Raw genomic sequence first — 19,259 nt, 5'->3', positions numbered from 1 at the left:
AGACCCATCAACCATAAGGGGGAACCATCGGCCATCCATCGACCGTAAAAAGAGCTTATCGGCCAAAAATTTAGCCGATCGGCCAAAAGTGGCAGATTCGGGGCAGTTTTGTCCATTTGCTTCGGGTCTTTAAATATAAGGTCCCAAACACTATATCCTCACTTCCTCCAAGCCGAAAACTATTCTCCTCCCTCTCTAGGTTGTTTTCCTCCCTTCGATCCGAGCTTTTCCCTCGTTTTCAAGCCTCCCACAACTTTCGATTCGCGAAACCCTCTTCGTTCCAAACACTTTGAACCAATCGAAACGTGATTTCGGTGCCACATTCTCGATTTCCACCACTTGGGGTTTGTTTCCCCCAAGTTATCCTTGGTTTCCGTGCCTTCTCCCGCACTTCGACTTTTTCTTCTATTTTTCACCCCTCGGGGTTGCCTTTTGGCATTCTTGCCCGTTTTTCGTACCCTCGACCATTTCCTTTCTCTTCTCGAGATGGCAGACAACATTCCACAAGGTGGGGCTCCTCCAGAGATAGATATGGATCCCGAGGTCGAGCTCTTACCTCTCAGCGTTCGATCGTTCAACCCGGCGACATACCAGCCCGAGGTACATGTGTTGCCTCCCGACAGTATTCGCCAGTTCAGGAGCTTCGCGCGAGGTGCGCCATTGGAGCTCCTGCTACGCAAGCCGGAGTCGCACCTTTCTTACAGCGCCGCTGAGATATACTCTTCCTCTCTACTTTCTGCAATGTAGGTCGTATATCTTGGATAATTGATACTGCCCTTTATCTAATCATCACAAAAACACTTGTAGATCACATGTTTAGTTCACCTTGAGCACATTCATACATGATATATGTGCCAATTCGAACACATGCACACACACTGCATTTTCATCAATTTTGGACACATTCAAACACTGTATTTCTTACACTGCTTCGCATCTGTTTGTCTTGAACACAGGGAGATTCCCATGTCTTCCAGGGTTATGGGAACACCATTGCACGCGACTGGTATATGGAGCTACCCAATGAGGTCCGCCACATCGTTGATGAGGCCGGCTTCGGCATTTTCTGCGTGGGACTCTTGCGCCTCATTGCGAGTAGGCCCCTTCTAGGCGCACTAGTGGAGAGGTGGTGGGACACCACCGATTCCTTCCATCTTTTCGCAGCGGAGGAGATGACGATGACTCCCTTCGACTTCTCCATGCTCACTGGCATCGGAGTAGGGGGTGATCTGATCCCCTTTGACACCGACATGGGCGAGTGGGATGCTGCCCAGATGTTCTTGCTTGGCGCTCGCCCACCTCTCTCCCGGACAGGGTTCATGAGATACTAGTGGTTCGAGGACCAGTTCAGGGTACAGGCGCCGACGACCTGTGAGGAGGTCGAGCAGTATGCCCGAGGGTTTCTTATGTTCTTGCTGGGCACCACTCTTTTCGCCGACCGGGTGAACACAGTTGGACTCTATTTGCTGAGCGCACTGGTGGATGTGACACGGATCCGACGTTATGATTGGGGTGGCGCAAGGCTAGCCACATTGTATGGGTACATGAGTTTCTCATCCCACCGCAGCGGACATTTGCTAGGAGGCTACTGGCGAGCCTGGGAGGTACACCTTTCCTTTCTGTTTTACAGTTTTGCCTTACATTATCTGTACACCACGCACACTACATACACGCAATCTGCTTTACACTAGTTGTACACTGCACGCACTACACAAGACACTTCACACACTGCACGATACACTGCACATCATTCTCCGATTTCTGCTTTATCTGTATTCTGCTTTACTGATAAACATACTCACTGTTGCCCTGTTATATTCTGTAGTTGTGGGTGTATGCCTACTTTCCGAGGCTTACTCTAGAGCCGGAGGTGGAGATGCCCCTTGTTGTCCCATATTCTCATCGATACGATGTGAGGTGCGAGCGGAGGCCGCGGGAGTCTTTCCTGTTCTTCCGCAGATACTTTGACACCATAGCCGCAACAGAGGTATTTCAAACCTTACAGTTCATTTAAGCTTCGCTTTACATTGTACTTTCAATAGTAGATAACAAACTGTATATCTTGTCATTTGCAAATCACCTGGTAGCCCTGGGCCGTGTTGCCTGATGTAGTGAGAGACCAGAACAAGGGTGCTCGGGAGACTGCCCAGTTTCGAGTTTTGTTGGAGGGTCCGATCTGTCGGGCATAGTATTTGGGAGAGCGCTTCCTGCGTAAGACCCTTGGTTTACCTGAGCAGATAGTTCCGAGGCCACCTCCCACCCATATGAGGCATACAGAGAGGTACACCCTGCAGGAGATGATCGATTTCACGATCGGTTGGGATGCTGACTTTTTTCGAGATGAGGGCGACTACACCGTCTTCATCGAGACTCATCTTATGCGACCTCTGGCTAATGCTTGCTGAGTTGAGAGGGAGAGGCCTGCAGCGCCAGTAGGAGGAGCAGGAGCGTCGAGGGCGGCTCAGGCCCGCGACAATAGTGGTTCCTGGAGGGGACGGAGAGTAGAGTGGCCAGAGCTGTCCACCACCATGACATGTCGCGGGTAGGCTGGAGAGACTTACCAGATTCTGATCGCTCCTTCCCCGGCTGATCATGAGCTCGTCGGAGTTCGAGGCTCGACCCCGGTACGTGCAATGCTTTTCATTCTATAAAATCATTTCATTTGATTTGATATCCCGCAGAATACTAATTGCTTCAACACTTTTGCAGGCTTTGATCGAGTACACTGGGCAGGCTTTAGAGCTGACGGCTTCGGTGATGGGGATGCTGCAGAGGAGTATAGACCTACTAAGTATCTATAGTATCCCGGTGAGTTCTTTCAACCTCAGTCTCAAGACCTTGCATAATCAGTTCCATATTGATCTAATGCATTACCTTATCAATACGGTATTTGATACACTACACTCACATATATTGCTCACAGTATTCATACACTGTAATCATACACTGGTCACGACATTCATATACTGTGCACAGCATTCATACACTGCTCACGGCACTGACACACTGTAATTATATACTGCATTTGATACCACGCTCAGCTTCGCATAGCATAACTGATGCATCTGCCAAATATTCTTTTCAGGCCCCGTTCCAGATACTAGCCACAGCGGGTGCCTCAGCGGGACCATCAGTACCTCCCAAAGCAGTAGGGGGGGCCGAACGAGGGATGTCGATACACAGTCGAGGCAGACATAGGCGTACTCGTACCGAGAGCAGTTCGCAAGAGCCTACCCCAGATGACGACGAGTCTGATGCGGAGGTAGAGTCGTCTCAGGATGACGATAGAGATGGCTCGGGTTCAGACTATGGCAGTGGAGCTGACGGCGGCGATCCTGAACCTTCGTCTAGGAAGAGGACGAGGAGGGATTCCCGCACTTGATGCGACTGGCGCCGATTTGGATGCTGATCTTTTTTTTTGCTTTATTTTTCTTTTTGCTAGTAGTTTTTGCACATTGTACTGCGTCAGGCAACCTTATGTTTTTCAAAACTATGTACTTTTGCAAAAGAAAATATGATGGAATGAAACAACTCTTTTTGTTGAAAAAGTGTTACATTTGTGCATTCTAAGCATCGCATCGCATCGCATCACATTACATAACAATGTAAATGAGATTGAACTTTGTTTGAAAACAACACACTCGAATTGCATTGCCTTAATCAGGTAGTGAACCGACTGACAACAAAACAACTCAATAAGCAAAATAGGACTTGACATGCTAACCAAATGTAAATACAACTCGATAAGCAAGGCAAGGACTAAAGAACACAAAATATAACTCGATAAACAAAAGTACAACAACTCGATAAACAAATTGAAGTAACACAGCCGTGACTTCGCAAAATCATCACCGAAAGGCATTCGAAGTGGAACAAGTCACAAGTTCTCAACATCTCCAACACATAGACAGCTCAGAGAACAAAAGGAGAGGCCATCGGCCATAAGAAATGACCATCGGCCATAATTACTAGCCGATCATCTAAAAAGATGGTCGGTCGACACTCTTTTTGGCCGATCGGCCAAAAATAACAAGAACCTCCAGAAAGCTGCCACTTGTCTTCCACTCATCACCTTATCTTCAACAAAAGCCCTAGCTTTGTAGTTTCTCCATTTCAGCTCGGTTTTTGCACCAAATGGAAGCATTTCTTGTCCACAATCTCACAAATTGGATTGCTAACTTGGATGGTTTGGAAAAGCTAAATTTCCGTGGCTTCGGAATCAATGCACTATTCACGCTGAGCCACACCCCGCTGTGTTTTTCGTTCCTTCATGCCGCGGCAAGATGTTGGAATCCGATTACGCACGTTTTTAGCTTTGGTGGACAAGAGATATGTCCTACTTTCGAAGACTTCCAAGCTTTGATGGAGTCCGAGCGCGATGAAGAGATTTTTCCACAATTTTGCTTCGGCCACATCCAAGCCTTAAGACGAATGTGCGAACTCACTATGCATGACGTTCGGTCTTTGATTCGCGATGGGGAGTTGGACATCCCCAGCTTGGTTCATCGGTTTTCTAATGCTGGTGACCGTGGCGATCATCACTGGTAGGGTTTTCGGCGACATGCTCTTTGTTTGTGCATGTTATCTCATTTCTTGCTTGCCTCAGGATTCGGAGGATCTAGCATCCGTTTGATTGAGGTTGCCCAAGGCTTAAAAGAGGGCAAGAGCTGCATCGCCATGACACTAGCTGAGACATTGATGGGTTTGGACACTTTCCATCGCCGAGAGACGACTAGATTCGCGGGGAGTCCACTACTGCTGTAGGTAATGTTTCCCACCCTATCTCACATATATTTCTCGCATCACTCGGCCCTCAGGCTCAGTTTTTCTCTCAAAACCCTTTTCTTACTTTTCTCTCAACGTACATCTGTCTATTATTTAATCTCTCATTTTTCATCCCTCTCCAGATATGGTTGATGGATAAGTTGAAGGTTGTGGACTCATGCCCAGCATATTCAGCTCGCGGCTACTTCTTCCGGTAACGTCTAGTCGATGCCCCTGATGAGGGATGGTGGTACGAATGGATGTGCAGTTTATCTGCTACCAGTATTGCTTGGCGCTGCCCTTGGCTCAATCTGTCGGCGATGAGTTGCAGCATGTCTCGCCAGTCTGGGATTCAGTTGATTGGCCTGACACACTATGTCTTTTACTTCCCGTTTCGATTCCAGCGCCAGTTCGAACATAATCAGACTTGCCAGACAGAGGGGATAGAGTACCCTGCTGCATTTCTGGTCCGAGGTGCGCAGCTAGCTCGGTATGCCACAGCATGGAGGACGAGAGAGCTTCTGGCCCCCGTTCCCACTTTCAGTTGCACCCTCTCTGATGAGTGCATAGCTTGGATTGATGAAGAGGCGTAGGTTGGGCCTACTTTGGCATCAGAGGCTTCCACAAGCTCTGGGAGGGGAGGCAAGAACACTTGACTATGCCCCCAGTTTATTTGCTTTAATCAGTACTTTCAAGTTTTTTTATGAATGTAATAAAAAGCAACTTCAATTTGTATTCAAGAGTAGGAGAACTCTGTACTGAAATCAATGTAATTGAAGGTTGTGGGTACTGAAAATTTTTCGTTTGGTCCAAAAATGGTCTAAGTTGTAAAAATATTAATTTGAGCAAAATCAACTTTTATTAAAACTTTTCAAAACCATTTTCGATATGGATCAAAACTGGACACACCCGAGATCTATCAGTGAGATGTACAACCCCGGATCCCAGCAACTGGAAAGTTGCCCCTAGTCTGAATAGCACTGCACTGGAGATCACAACCGAGCTCTTGAATACAGAATAGACAAAGTTGACCAACATGATCACACAGACAAAGTTGATTTGGAAGTGTTTATGACTGGACTTCAGGATGAAGTTGCCTACGTATCCCAAAGATGAGAATCAAGCCTTACGTAGTTCGGCTCGGGTTCACTCGTGTATTAACACTCTCCTTTTGCGCTCTAACTTTTGCCAAGGCCGCCCTTTTTGGGTTTTCAACCTTGCGATCCTAGTTTTTATTATTTCAAAATTTTCATGCTCTAACTTTTGCCTAGGTCGCCCTTTCAGGTTTTCGGCCTAGCGAGCCACTCAGGGGAAGTATTTCTTCAATTTGTCCATGTTGATCGATTGGGAGAACTTTAGGCCATCTAGGTCCATTAGAACGACAGCTCCACCCGACCAGATAGACTTGATGATATAAGGGCCAGTCCAATTGGGTCTGAACTTGCCCCTAGGGTCGTGGATGGGAGCTCGGTTGTCTTTGAGCACAAGATCCCTTTCTTTCAAATTCCTGGACTTAACCTTCTTGTTGAAAGCCCTGGCAATTCTTCGTTGATAACCCTGGACGTGATACAGTGCTTTCAGCCTTCTTTCATCAAAGAGCATAAGTTCTTCAAACCTACTTTGCTGCCAATCTGCCTCAGCTATTTGACACTCAGCCAGTACCCGTAACGACAGAACCTCAACTTCGATTGGCAGAACAGCCTCCATACCATAAACCAAGGAATACATAGTTGCCCCAGTAGAAGTTCGAATTGAAGTCTGGTAGCCCCAAAGAGCAAATGGCAGCTTATTTGGCCAGTCCCGGTAGGTTTCCACCATCTTCTGCAGTATGTGCTTGATGTTCTTGTTAGCGGCCTCAACTACTTCATTGGTTTGCGGACGATATGTAGATGACTTATGAAAAGCCACGTTGTATTTCTCCAACAAGTCGATCACCTCCTTCTTAAAGTGGGAACCATTATCTGAAATAATCTCATTCGGGACCCCGTAGCAACATATTATGTTGTTCCTGATGAACTTAGCAACATGCGATGCCTTCAACACCGCTAAGATTGGGCCTCAACCCACTTCGTGAAGTGGTCTATTGATACCAGGATGTACTCATGCCCATTGGACCACTTCGGAGTGACAGCCCCAATTACATCAATCCCCCAGATTGAAAACGGCCATGGCGAAGTCATGTTGTACAGCTTCGACGACGGAATGTTCATGCGGTTTGCATGGATCTGACATTTGTGGCATCACCGAACAAAGCCAATACAATCCTCCTCTATGGTGGACCAATAATAACCCTATCTAAGGATCTTCTGGGCTAGCATCACCCCGTTCATGTGCGCTCTGCACTCTTCTCCATAGATGGCCTCCATCAGGCGCTTAGATTCTTCAGCATCAACACATAGTTTATGCATCCCGAGATGACCCCTCTTGTACAGTTTACCCCCGCAGACGATGAACTGAGCAGCCATTCTTCGAATTTCCCTCTTATCTTTGGCATTTGCCCCTGGTGGATACGCTTCCTTTTCCAAGAAGTTCCAGACATTGTAATACCAGGGATTCTCATCTTGTACTTCATCTATGGTAGCAATCAGCTCGTAGGCCGGCACAAATTTTTGTTCAATGATGATCGGACGCATCCGGACTCCGAAAGGAATGTCTATCATAGAAGATAGAGTTGCTAATGAATCAGCAAACCTGTTGTTCTCTCTTAACAGATGAGCGAAATGCAGTTTCTCAAACCGAGGAATCAGCACGTCCAAGGTCTGGTGGTAGATTCTCATATTTTCTTCTTTAACTTTCCAATTTCTTTTAGCTTGAGATATAACAAGGTTCGAGTCCTCGATGACATCCAACCGTTTTGCCCCTAGTTCTAGGGCGGCTTCTAGTCTAGCAATACATGCTTCGTATTCTGCTTCATTGTTCGATACTTTGAACCGAAGTTTGAATACTAGAGGTATATGGGAACTGTCGGGTGCTATCAGCAACACCCCTATCCCATACCCGTATTGGTTTGACGCTCCATCAAAGTACATCGTCCAAGTCTCTTCTTCGACATGCAGAATGGCCTTGTCTGGGAATAGGTACTCAACTGCTTCACCCACTTCCATTGGGTGATCAGCTAGGAACTCCGCTACCGCTCTCCCTTTCACTGACTTGCACGTCATGTACTTCAGATCGAATTCAGAAAGCAGAAGCAACCAACAGGCTAGCCTACCCGTAAGTGCTGGTTTCTTGAAGAGATATTTGATGGGATCTAATCTTGAAACCAGTATTATAGAGTGAGCTAACAGGTAGTGCCGCAGCTTCCTGGTAGCCCATACCAAGGCCAGACAAGCCTTCTCCAACGGAGTGTAGCAGGTCTCGTAATCCAGCATTTTCTTGCTCAGGTAGTAGATAGCTCTCTCCACTTTCTCCTCAGACTCCTGTGCAAGCATGCAGCCCATTGTAGTTTAAGTCACTGAAAGGTACAGAATCAACAGTTTCTCCGGCTCAGGCGGTGACAACATAGGTGGGTTCTGTAAATATTGTTTGATCTGTTCAAAAGCAGCTTGGCATCGGCCGTCCCATTGGAATTTCTTTCCTTTCTTCAGGAGACCAAAGAGTGGTTCACAAGTCAAGGTTAATTTTGCAATAAATTGTCTGATGAATTGCACTTTACCCAGAAAGCCTCGCACCTCCTTTTCAGTCCTCGGTGGTGGCATTTCTAAGATGGCCTTGATTTTAGAAGGATCGACCTCGATACCTCTCTGTGTGATCAAGAACCCCAGCATTTTCCCTGCTGTAACACCAAATGTACATTTCTGAGGATTCAGCCGCAACCGATACTCTCTGATCCTTTGGAAAAATTTCTACAAGGCGGTGTAGTGGCCCTCTCTTTCCTTGGACTTGACAATCATGTCATCAAGATACATCTCAACCTCTTTATGGATCATGTCGTGCAAAATCATGGTCGTAACCCGTTGATACGTAGCTCCAGCATTCTTCAGCCAAAACGACATCACCCTATAACAATAGGTTCCCCACGAGATGGTGAAAGCAGTCTTCTCCCGGTCTTCGGGTGCTATCAAAATCTGATTGTAGCTTGAAAACCCATCCATTAATGAGAGCAGCGCATGCCCAGCAGTAAAGTCCACTAATTCATCGATATGCGATAGAGGAAAGTCGTCCTTTGGACTGGCTTTGTTCAAATCCCTGAAGTCCACACATACCCGAATTCTGCCGTCCTTCTTCAGCACTGGAACTATATTGGCCAACCAAGTTGGGTATTCAGATACCAGCAGGAACCTTGCGTCAATTTGCTTGGTGACCTCTTCTTTGATCTTAAGAGCCCAGTCTGGGCGGATCCTTCTGAGCTTCTGCTTAACAGGTTTGGCCTCTGGGTCAAAAGGGATCCGGTGCTGTACAATCTCAGGATCGATTCCAGGCATGTCTTCGTAGGACCACGTGAAAACATCTTTGAAGTCTTTTAATAAAGCAACTAAGCACTCGCGCTCCTCCGAAGACAACGTGCACCTGATTTAGACCAGCCGCGGGTCCTTCTCAGCACCCACATTAATTTGGGTGATTTCATCAACCAAGGGTTTAACAAACCTCTCATGCTCTTGATCAAGCAAATATTGCAAAACTGGAGGAATTTCTTCCTTGTCATTTTCATCGAAATTTTGAAAGTCTTGATTAATGAAATAAATTAAGGGCACAGAAAAGTACTCGAAGGCCACAGCCGCACAATTCTCATTAATCACTTCCAAATCGCCTGATTCCTCTGTTACAACAGACTCAAAGGAAAAAGAAAAAGACGACCTAGACAGGACTGTGGCATCCGAGTTGTCACCCCCAAGAATACCAAACTTAGACTCAAACTCAGACTCAGACGAGCTGGAACCTGATTCCGACTACACAGACTTAGTGGAATCAGATTCCGGCTCATTACCTGACCCGGTGCTTGTAACAACCCGACCCTCGTACATGTTTTCTGATATATTTTCTGACCCTATTTTGTGTTTTTTGAATGCTTCTTGTGAAATCCTTTGAGAAATTATGGTTAAATAGGGGAACTCCATGTTTAAGGATGCCTATCTGTTTGACAAGAAAAGTATCTGTTACATCTATAAGTTAGAAGCAGAAACTGGAAGCCTTAGGGGCTTAATTATCTGAAATTGATTTTATATATGTGATCAGCATAATTTTTAGGTAATATTAAGCGTTTCTGTGAAATTTTAATTTCAGATGTTTAAACGATTGATTTTCGTCTTTATTCACTCTTTGTATATGTATGTCTATAAAAGCCTCTTTGAACTCAAGACTTAGGAACTTTCTTATAAAATATTCCCTGGGAGAAAAGTGAAGAGAGGATAACATCCACCCAAAAAAGAAGAGAGGATAAGAACAAGAAAGATTTGAGAGAGATTGAAGCTAAGGTAAGTTTAATTTCCCTAGTCCAATCCTCTTCCTTAATTTGAAATAGAAAGTTTGTGATTTGGTATGATCTAGAGTGTGATGGAAGTTTTGGATGTGTGTGTGTTGAAGACTTGGTATGATAATCCTATCATTTGTGTATTTTGAATCCAATTCAAGTTATCTAGTGAGAGCATCATCTTGTCTCTTTACTTATCAAATTGGTATTCCTGCTTATGCCATGTTTTTGTATATCTATGTTATGTGTGTGTAAAGTTAAGAGCCTCAAGAATGAAATTATGTTGATGAGCTTCAACTTTTGTTCAAACCAATTGAGTTGTATTCATGGGTTTAATTCAAGTTAGATTATGGTATGTTGTACCTTTAATTACATGTTTTTAAACCATGATTTAGCCCTCAAAAGTTTCAACTTAGAGCCTTACAAACACTCCCAAAAGAACAAGATTTTGCTGCAATTTTCAGACCCAAACAGGTAAATCGCCGCATGTGCGGGAGTCACTACCGCACGTGCGGCAAATGCTGAATTTTGAGGGTTTGGTTCTGCTTAAAAGGCACGTGCGGGGGAATTTTGCTGCACGTGCAGGGGAGTTTGCCGCACGTGCGGGGCTCACAGCCGCACGTGCGGCCCATGCTGAAAAACATGGGTTGCTCCGTTTTGCGTGTAGGACCCTCTAATATTGTCAGAATATATATTTGATGCCTTTTCGATATTTATAAATTCCTTCGAAGTAAAGCGAAACAGAAAGTAATTTGATATAAAATATGAACTAAATTGTAAGTTTTGAATGTGTGCAGGGCACACTCCGGGAGGAACAAGCACGTCATCACAACAATGTGAGTAGTAGTACCATTATATGCTTCACATGTAGCTAATGGTTGTCATGAGCATTGTGTTCATGCACGATATGCAACTATGCTAATGTTTCAAAGTATGTAAGAAAGAAATGGGAAAGACGAAATACGTTCATTCTGTAAGACTCTTAAATCAAGTTGTTCTGTTATTATGATATGAAACAAAGTGCTACACGGAACTAAGTGCTATGATGTGAGTCACCTCTAGAGTTCGTGTGAGACACCTCTTGAGTTCATACAAGCATGTTCAAGGGCTTAATGCCAAATGTTTCAAGGGCTTAATGCCAACTTATTCAAGGGCCTCGTGCCACCATGTTCAGGGGCTTAACGCTACCATGTTTAAGGGCTTTGTGCCACTACGTTTAAGGGCTTAGAGCCATCATGTTTCAAGATATTATGTTGCAAGCCATTATGTTCAAGAATGGGCCTAAGGCTGTTATGAAATTAGTACAGACTCAGAGTAACTATGTGTGCATCTTCTTACGCTTTGATGTATTATATTTCAAGTTAAGCGTCGTTGTATTTATGTATTACTACTCACTGGGCCTGGCTCACTCTGTGTTATGTCTGTTTCTGTAGGTCACCAACCAGGTGGTCAATCCTAAACCAGGACGCCCGTCCTCTTTTGTCAACCCTTGTGTGTCCAGGCACCAGACGAGGCCATTTCTTTTTGGGAAGTTTTGCTAAGATGTGGCTCGTGTTTTGATTGTCCATCTAGGGTTGATTGTACATAACTTCTCTATTTTTGTATACGCCCAACCATGGGGCTGGGACTGTTTATATGTATATATAACAGGTGCTCAGGGACATATTATTGGACTTTATCTGCCTACGTTGATGTATGTAATGTATGTGATCCTGGCATATTAGAAGTAGCTTAATGGAGTTTGTTTGTATCAATATTATGTTATTATTTAATACTTCCGATAAGGCCCCGTATGTTAAGTATACTTGGTTAAATGTCCGTTTCTGAATAGGTCATGCCCAAACTTTTAGCGGCAAGTTTAGGGCATGACAAGTGGTATCAGAGCACGAGTTGCTATCTCACACACGGATCCATTGAGCTTTAGGGTGTCTAGAAAAGATTTAGGCATCATGCATGACATCCTAAAAGTATATAAGAGATCGATGGCAACGTTATATGAACTCTGATAATGCTAACAATGTGAAATTATGTCTATTGTATATAATTGATTGTTGTGTAGGCTATGGTAAGGACAAGGACAGAAGATGTGGAAGATGCTACTTCTGCACGGTTGGATAGGATGGAGAGAATGATTATGGAAATGGCGGAAACCCAACAGCAACAACAACAACAGCCTCAACAACAACCGCCACCGCCACCGGTACCTCCATCGGCAGCACAAGATTTCCATGCTGAAGACCGGACCATTACCCTTACTAAGGAGTTTAAAAAGATGAAACCGCCATCCTTTAAAGGAGGAATAGAGCCAATGAAAGCAGAAGCATGGGTGTTGGGAATAGAGAAATTATTTGAAGTTTTCCCTTGCACCGAAGCTCAAAAGGTGCAACTGGCTGCCTTTACCCTTGAGGACGAGGCACGGAGATGGTGGATGCTTACGAGAACTATACATCAAGGATTGACATGGGACAGGTTCTTGGAATTATTTTATGATAAATATTTCCCTCAAAGTATACGAGATAAGAAGGTGACTGAATTTGAAACTCTTAGACAATGGAACAAGACTGTTGCTGAATATGAAGCCCAATTTGCAGAGCTAGCCCGGTTCGCACCTCATATGGTAGACACGAATTATAAGAAGGCAAGGAAGTTTGAAGGGGGATTACGGGGTGCTATTCTGGATCGAGTCAATATGTTGAAGTTACCTACCTATGTAGATGTGTTGGAGAGGGCCGTCATATAGGGGTGAGCATGGTTCGGATTGGACCGGATTGGGGTAAAACCAGGACCAATCCGTTATCTACGGTTCTTGAAAAATTGGAACCAATCCAATCCGTTTAAATCATGGAACCAATCCGAACCAATCCATTTAAATACGGATTGGATCGGTTTAGGACCACGGATTCACATAATTAAATAACAAAAAAATATATATAACACTTTAATTTCATAAAAATATAAACATAGCGCTATATTAGTTCCACAATAGCAACATCTATTTCTATAATAGTGACATACTGTGCTAGAATTTAAACAACCATAAGAAAACTGGTTTCACCATAAGTATTTAGACCATTACAAATTAAAACTAAAAACTAACAAACAAAAGTAATAAAAGAAGATATTATACGGTTTTAGGTTTGAGTTTAGATTTTATATAGAATAAGAGAAGATACTATGGGGGAGGATGTATAATAAAAATATATACTATTTGTATACGGTACGGATCGGTTCCAATCCGGAACCGTGGGATTCAATCCGGAACCAATCCGTGTACTACGGATTTTTAATTTTTCAATCCGGAACCGAACCATGGATTCAAAAAACCAATCCAAACCTATCGGATTGGACTGGACTGGATCGGATTACGGATTTCACGGATTCCTTGCTCAGCCCTACCGTCATAGCGGAAGGAAATATTGTTGCACAAAATTGAATTTCTGAATGGAAGGGGAAAAGGCAAAATAGCCAATGGTCGAAGGGTTCAATTACTCCACCAAATAAGAAGCAAAATTCAGGGACTTCAAATGCTTCTGCCCCTAGTCAGGATCCAATTCCCGTATGTGCGGAGTGTGGGAAGAAGCATCGTGGAATATGCTATCGGAAGTCTGGAGCCTTCTTTCAGTCTGGAAAAATGGGTCATGTGATAAGGGATTGCCCTCAGAGGAAGCAGCAACAAAATGGCAACAGGACTACTACCAGTTCAGCGGGGTCTACACCAACTACCAACACCAAGGCACCGGCCAAACTGGCTAACAATAAAGATACCGCAAGACAAGGCAGGGTGTTTGCATTAGTTCCGGGTGATGTGCAGAATGCGGCAACGGTGGTATCAGGTATATTTATGGTTCACGGTCATTCTGCTTGTGTATTATTTGATTCTAGCTCTACCCATTCTTTTGTGTCAAAACTATTTGCTCCTAATTTAGATAAATCTGAGGAGGTATTATCCTATATGTTATGTGTATCCTCACCTTTGGGGGATTCTATGATCTGTACCTCTATATATGTCGCTTGTGAACTCCATCTTGGGGATATTCGAGTATATGCTAACCTGTTATCTCTCGACATGACGTATTTTGATATTGTTCTGGGAATGGACTAGTTGAGTGAATATGGTGCAATGATAGACTGTCTGACTAAGCAAGTTCATTTCCACCCTCCCGATCAATCAGAATCTACTTTTCAGGGACAGGAGGTGACTCTTCCACCGTATTTGATCTCTGCAGCAAAGGCTTGTAAATTGATTTAGAAAAGGGTGTCAAGGGTATTTATGCAATGTTTTAGAGAGACAACAGGTGAATGGGAATACCGACATGATTCCAGTTGTCTGTGAATTTCCGGATGTCTTTCCAGAAGAATTACCAGGGCAGTTGATCGACCGTGAAATTGAATTTACAATTGATGTAGCACCGGGAACTCAACCCATTTCTAAGACTCCCTATAGGATGTCGCCAGTTGAGATGAAGGAATTAAAAATTCAGTTGCAAGATTTACTGGACAAGGGATTCATTCGTCCAAGCGTGTCTCCGTGGGGTGCACCAGTATTGTTTGTGAAGAAGAAGGATGGAACACTCCGGTTTTGTATCGATTACAGGGAACTTAATAAGGTAACAATCATGAATAAGTACCCGTTGCCAAGGATCGATGATTTATTTGACCAGCTTCAAGGGGTACAAGTCTTTTCCAAAATTGATCTACGGTCCGGATACCATCAATTAAAGGTCAAAGCTGATGATGTCAAGAAGACGGCTTTTCGAACCCGATATGGCCATTATGAATTTCTGCTTATGCCCTTTGGAGTGACTAGCGCCCCAGCAGCCTTTATGGATCTGATGAACCATATTTTTAAGCCCTATTTGGATGAATTTGTGGTGGTCTTTATTGATGATATTCTAATCTATTCAGAGAATGCAGAAGCTCATGAGAATCATCTTCGCCTGATCTTTCAAACCCTCCGACAGAAGAAACTGTATGCAAAGCTGAAGAAATGTGAATTCTGGCTACTAGAGGTGGCATTTCTGGGACATGTTATCACAAAGGAAGGAGTTTCTGTGGATCCACACAAGATTGAGGCGATCATGAATTGGCCAACTCCTACTAATGTGACTGAAGTGCGTAGTTTTATGGGGTTAGCTGGCTATTACAGACGGTTTGTTCAAGATTTTTCCAAAATTGTTGTGCCGCTTACACAACTGACGCGAAAGGGAGTTGCATTTGAATGGTCAGAAGAGCGGGACTCTGCTTTCCAGGAATTGAAGACAAAGTTGACTACAACACCAGTGCTGGCCTTACCATCCGGTACTGAGGGGTTTGTAATTTACAGTGATGCTTCGTACAAAGGACTTGGTTGTGTACTTATGCAAAATGGAAGAGTTATCGCTTATGCTTCTCGTCAACTGAAACCCCATGAGAAAAATTATCCCACGCATGATCTTGAGTTAGCAGCAGTAGTCTTTGCTTTGAAGATATGGAGACACTATCTGTATGGCACTACGTGCGAAGTGTACACCGACCATAAAAGTCTCAAATACCTTTTTACTCAGAAAGAGTTGAACATGCGACAGCGACGGTGGTTGGAACTTATTAAAGATTATGATTTGCAGACCCATTACCATCCTGGCAAAGCCAACACAGTTGCAGATACGCTTAGTCGGAAAAGTATGGGGACTTTAGCAAATTTGGTTACAGGGCAAAAGGAATTAGCAAATGAATTGGTTAAAATGGAATTGGACCTTGTATTACATGGACAGGAAGCTTTGATGGCAGCAGTGGTGGCCCAACCAACCTTACTTGAGGAAATTAAATTGCATCAGATGGAAGATGAAACGCTAAGAAAGATATGTGATGAGATAGGAACTAAGCCGAAACCAGGATTTAGTTTGGTAGATACGGTACTTAACTTTCAAAACCGAGTATGTGTCCCCAATGTGTTGAATCTTAAGCAAAAACTGATGGAAGAAGCACATACCTCAAGATTTTCAATGCATCCAGGGAGTACCAAAATGTACCGAGATTTGAAACAAAATTTTTGGTGGCCAAGTATGAAGAAGGAGATCACGGAGTTCATCTCTAAATGTTCGCAATGCCAGCAAGTAAAAGCGGAGCATCAGAGGCCAGCAGGGTTGCTATAGCCCCTTCCAATCCCAAAATGGAAGTGGGAACACTTGACCATGGATTTCGTTGTGGGGTTACCATGAACTCCTCGAGGTATGAATTCAATATGGGTCATTGTAGACCGATTAACTAAGTCCGCTCACTTCCTACCAGTAAAGACTCAGTATAATGCAGATAAATTGGCGGTAATTTATGTGAATGAAATTGTGAGGCTTCATGGTGTTCCGGTCTCAATTGTGTCAGATAGGGATCCGAAGTTTGTTTCCAGATTCTGGCAAAGTTTACAAGAAGCCATGGATACAAAATTAAAGTTCAGCACAACTTTCCATCCTCAGAATGACGGTCAATCCGAGAGAACGATACAAATGTTGGAAGATATGCTCTGAATGTGTGTTTTAGATTTTCAAGAAAGTTGGGAAACCCATCTACCGTTGGTAGAGTTCGCATACAACAATAGTTACCACTCAAGTATTGAAATGGCACCCTATGAAGCTCTGTATGGAAGACCGTGTCGTTCTCCCGTGTGTTGGGCTGAAGTTGGGGAGAAATCCTTATTCGGACCTGAAATTGTTCAGTTGACCACTGAAAAGGTTAAACTTATTCGGGAAAGATTGAAAACTGCACAAAGTAGACATAAAAGTTATGCGGATAACCGACAGAGGAATTTGGAGTTTGAAGTGGATGGTCATGTCTTTGTAAAGGTCACTCCGATGAAAGGACATCCAAGATTCAGGGAAAGGGGTAAGTTAACACCCCGTTATGTTGGTCCCTTCCAAATTCTGGAAAGAGTGGGTTCGGTAGCTTACCGGGTTGCCCTTCCGCCACATATGAGTCAAGTACATAATGTGTTTCATGTCTCTATGCTTCGAGGGTATCTTGCGGATCCATCTCATGTTATTGATTATCACCAAATTGAGCTAGATGACAAGTTAACTTATGAGGAAAAAACAATCCACATTTTGGACTGGCAAGTGAAACAGTTACGCAACCGAGAAATTCCAATGGTAAAAGTGGAATGGCAAGAACATTACGGAACCGACGCAACTTGGGAAAGAGAGGAGGAAATGCAACATCAGTATCCGCATTTGTTTCTACCCTAAGGTAAAACAAGTTTGAGGGACCAAACTTATTTAAGGGGGGAAAGTGTAATAACCCGACCCTCGTACATGTTTTCTGATATATTTTCTGACCCTATTTTGTGTTTTTTGAATGCTTCTTGTGAAATCCTTTGAGAAATTATGGTTAAGTAGGGGAACTCCATGTTTAAGGATGCCTATCTGTTTGACAAGAAAAGTATCTGTTACATCTATAAGTTAGAAGCAGAAACTGGAAGCCTTAGGGGCTTAATGATCTGAAATTGATTTTATATATGTGATCAGCATAATTTTTAGGTAATATTAAGCGTTTCTGTGAAATTTCAATTTCAGATGTTTAAACGATTGATTTTCGTCTTTATTCACTCTTTGTATATGTATGTCTATAAAAGCCTCTTTGAACTCAAGACTTAGGAACTTTCTTATAAAATATTTCCTGGGAGAAAAGTGAAGAGAAGATAAGAACAAGGAAGATTTGAGAGAGATTGAAGCTAAGGTAAGTTTAATTTCCCTAGTCCAATCCTCTTCCTTAATTTGAAATAGAAAGTTTGTGATTTGGTATGATCTAGAGTGTGATGGAAGTCTTGGATGTGTGTGTGTTGAAGACTTGGTATGATAATCCTATCATTTGTGTATTTTGAATCCAATTCAAGTTATCTAGTGAGAGCATCATCTTGTCTCTTTACTTATCAAATTGGTATTCCTGCTTATGCCATGTTTTTGTATATCTATGTTATGTGTGTGTAAAGTTAAGAGCCTCAAGAATGAAATTATGTTGATGAGCTTCAACTTTTGTTCAAACCAATTGAGCTGTATTCATGGGTTTAATTCAAGTTAGATTATGGTATGTTGTACCTTTAATTACATGTTTTTAAACCATGATTTAGCCCTCAAAAGTTTCAACTTAGAGCCTTACAAACACTCCCAAAAGAACAAGATTTTGCTGTAATTTTCGGACCCAAACAGGTAAATCGGCGCATGTGCGGGAGTCACTACCGCACGTGCGGCAAATGCTGAATTTTGAGGGTTTGGTTCTGCTTAAAAGGCACGTGCGGGGGAATTTTGCTGCACGTGCGGGGGAGTTTGCCGCACGTGTGGGGCTCACAGCCGCACGTGCGACCTATGCTGAAAAACATGGGTTGCTCCCTTTTGCGTGTAGGACCCTCTAATATTGTCGGAATATATATTTGATGCCTTTTCGATATTTATAAATTCCTTCGAAGTAAAGAGAAACATAAAGTAATTTGATATGAAAGATGAACTAAATTGTAAGTTTTGAATGTGTTCTGGGCATACTCCGGGAGGAACAAGCACGTCATCACAACACTGTGAGTAGTAATAACCATTATATGCTTCACATGTAGCTAATGGTTGTCATGAGCATTGTGTTCACGCACGATATGCAACTATGCTAATGTTTCAAAGTATGTAAGAAAGAAATGGGAAAGACGAAATACGTTCATTCTGTAAGACTCTTAAATCAAGTTGTTCTGTTATTATGATATGAAACAAAGTGCTACACGGAACAAAGTGCTACACGGAACTAAGTGCTACGATGTGAGTCACCTCTAGAGTTCGTGTGAGACACCTCTTGAGTTCATACAAGCATGTTCAAGGGCTTAATGCCAAATGATTCAAGGGCTTAATGCCAACTTATTCAAGGGCCTCGTGCTACCATGTTCAAGGGCTTAATGCCAAATGATTCAAGGGCTTAATGCTAACTTATTCAAGGGCCTCGTGCTACCATGTTCAAGGGCTTAATGCCACCATGTTTAAGGGCTTTATGCCACTACGTTCAAGGGCTTAGAGCCATCATGTTTCAAGATATTATGTTGCAAGCCATTATGTTCAAGAATGGGCCTAAGGCTGTTATGAAA

The 19,259-nt window shown here is 43.3% G+C and overlaps 1 protein-coding gene across 1 annotated transcript; it reads left to right on the top strand.

Moving 5' to 3' along the window:
• Positions 1–4,474: 4,474 nt before the first annotated feature.
• On the top strand, positions 4,475–14,276 carry LOC145813060 (uncharacterized). Its single transcript, XM_082908324.1, has 4 exons — positions 4,475–4,570; positions 12,234–12,239; positions 12,333–12,884; positions 13,623–14,276. The coding sequence occupies exons 1-4, from the start codon at positions 4,475–4,477 to the stop codon at positions 14,274–14,276; spliced, it is 1,308 nt and encodes a 435-aa protein (XP_082764450.1).
• The last annotated feature ends 4,983 nt before the right edge of the window (positions 14,277–19,259 follow it).

Source organism: Camellia sinensis, chromosome 15, assembly GCF_055761805.1.
Source record: "Camellia sinensis isolate YWXY chromosome 15, ASM5576180v1, whole genome shotgun sequence".
NCBI classification, from domain to species: domain Eukaryota; kingdom Viridiplantae; phylum Streptophyta; class Magnoliopsida; order Ericales; family Theaceae; genus Camellia; species Camellia sinensis.
Note: the sequence above shows the minus strand (reverse complement) of the source record. Positions and strands in the feature narration are given on the sequence as shown.